At 36.5% G+C, this 1,336-nt stretch overlaps 1 protein-coding gene across 1 annotated transcript; it reads left to right on the top strand.

The window, feature by feature from the left end:
• The first annotated feature begins 300 nt into the window (after positions 1-300).
• On the top strand, positions 301-1,276 carry LOC106900711 (YTH domain-containing protein 2-like). The gene is made up of 2 exons (XM_014962855.1): positions 301-587; positions 980-1,276. The coding sequence occupies exons 1-2, from the start codon at positions 352-354 to the stop codon at positions 1,170-1,172; spliced, it is 429 nt and encodes a 142-aa protein (XP_014818341.1). The 5' UTR covers positions 301-351; the 3' UTR covers positions 1,173-1,276.
• Positions 1,277-1,336: the final 60 nt, after the last annotated feature.

Here is a 1,336-nt window from a genome sequence, read left to right as displayed (position 1 = left end):
AAAAAAAAGTTTTAAAGTGAAAAATAAAAAATCCTGTGGATTTACAATATGTTTGGTGCAGAGCTAAATGAAATAAAATGTTCTAAAAATGACCTTGCACCCAAGGAAAGAAAAGATAACAGCTTAGTTAAATGTAGGATTTTCCCCCCTTCCCTGGCAGTTTAGTCTTGCCATTCCATTTGTAATATGTTCATTTTAGAATGCCAGATGCTGCCTCATAGGAAAGATGTAGGGTATCCTTACCTGTCTGGTTTAATTTTTATTAGCCTTTAACGGAATTGAAATTCATTACAGGCTGCTGGTTTGCTGTTGCAACTCAGACTGAAGTGGCATAATTTATTTCTGCGTCGTATGCGAGCTCCTTTTAAACCGTGGTCTCCAGTTGATGAAACAACTGTAAGAGCAGTTGTAGCTGTTCTAAGTGCTGAAGAACAGTCTGCAGGTTTGCAGCAGCCTTCAGGAATTGGTCAGAGACCAAGACCTATGACTTGTGAAGAACTTCCTGTAGCATCTACGTGGAGGTCAACCAACAGCAGAAAAAGCTCAGCAGAAACTGAATTCGCTGATGACTCCTCTAATGCTGAAAAGTAAGCTTTTGAGATCTTCTAGAGACTGTAGGTTGTAATTTATTTAGCTATAGAAACATCACTTGAATTTCTGCTAGTAATAAAGAGGAAGAAACAATATTGATACTGTCCTATGGTGCATTGTAGTTGTGATTTCATTGAGGAGTATTTCTGCTGTTTGAGAGAGCAGTCAGCAATATTGCCTGTGAATTATGATCTCTGCAAAGAAGTAGCAGGAGGGGTTTGACCTTAGTATTCAAAACCAATGGACGGTCACTATTTTTTTAGTATTTAATATATTTTGGAATTACTTTAATGTAATATAGTCATGCAACAAGCATATATAGATGTAAATTGTTCTGTGACCGCTTACAAAACTCTTATTGTGTCCTGTATCTACCTTTACCACTTAGAATGTTAATGAAATCTACGCCTCCCACACTTCACCAGCCAAAGAAGTACAAAGAAACAAACAGTTTGCACTCCAAGCGAACTTCAGATGACAGGTCAGATCAATCATCAGTGAAGTCTACAGACAGCAGTAGCTATCCTAGCCCCTGTGCTAGTCCTTCTTCTCCAATGTCGGGAAAGGTAGAGTTCTCATAAACAAATTACCCTTCTCTTCAGAATTAATGGAATTTCAGAAATAAATTTGTGTCTTGATATCTTTCAGCAACTATCAAGTAAATTAATAAATTAAGATAAATAAAGATGATGAATTAAGAACCTAACTTAGATTTTCGTTTTTAACAACTGCATAATACTTGTTT

The sequence above is a fragment of the Calidris pugnax genome, unplaced genomic scaffold (assembly GCF_001431845.1).
Source record: "Calidris pugnax isolate Ruff unplaced genomic scaffold, ASM143184v1 C14749293, whole genome shotgun sequence".
Lineage (NCBI taxonomy): Eukaryota > Metazoa > Chordata > Aves > Charadriiformes > Scolopacidae > Calidris > Calidris pugnax.
Note: the sequence above shows the minus strand (reverse complement) of the source record. Positions and strands in the feature narration are given on the sequence as shown.

What these genes read in the sequence shown, in the direction of transcription:
- LOC106900711 (XM_014962855.1), top strand. Translation starts at nt 352, where the DNA reads ATGCGAGCTCCTTTTAAACCGTGGTCTCCAGTTGATGAAACAACTGTA. An exon ending in GACTCCTCTAATGCTGAAAA is followed by an intron (nt 588 to 979) that starts GTAAGCTTTTGA and finishes TTTACCACTTAG; the next exon opens with AATGTTAATGAAATCTACGC.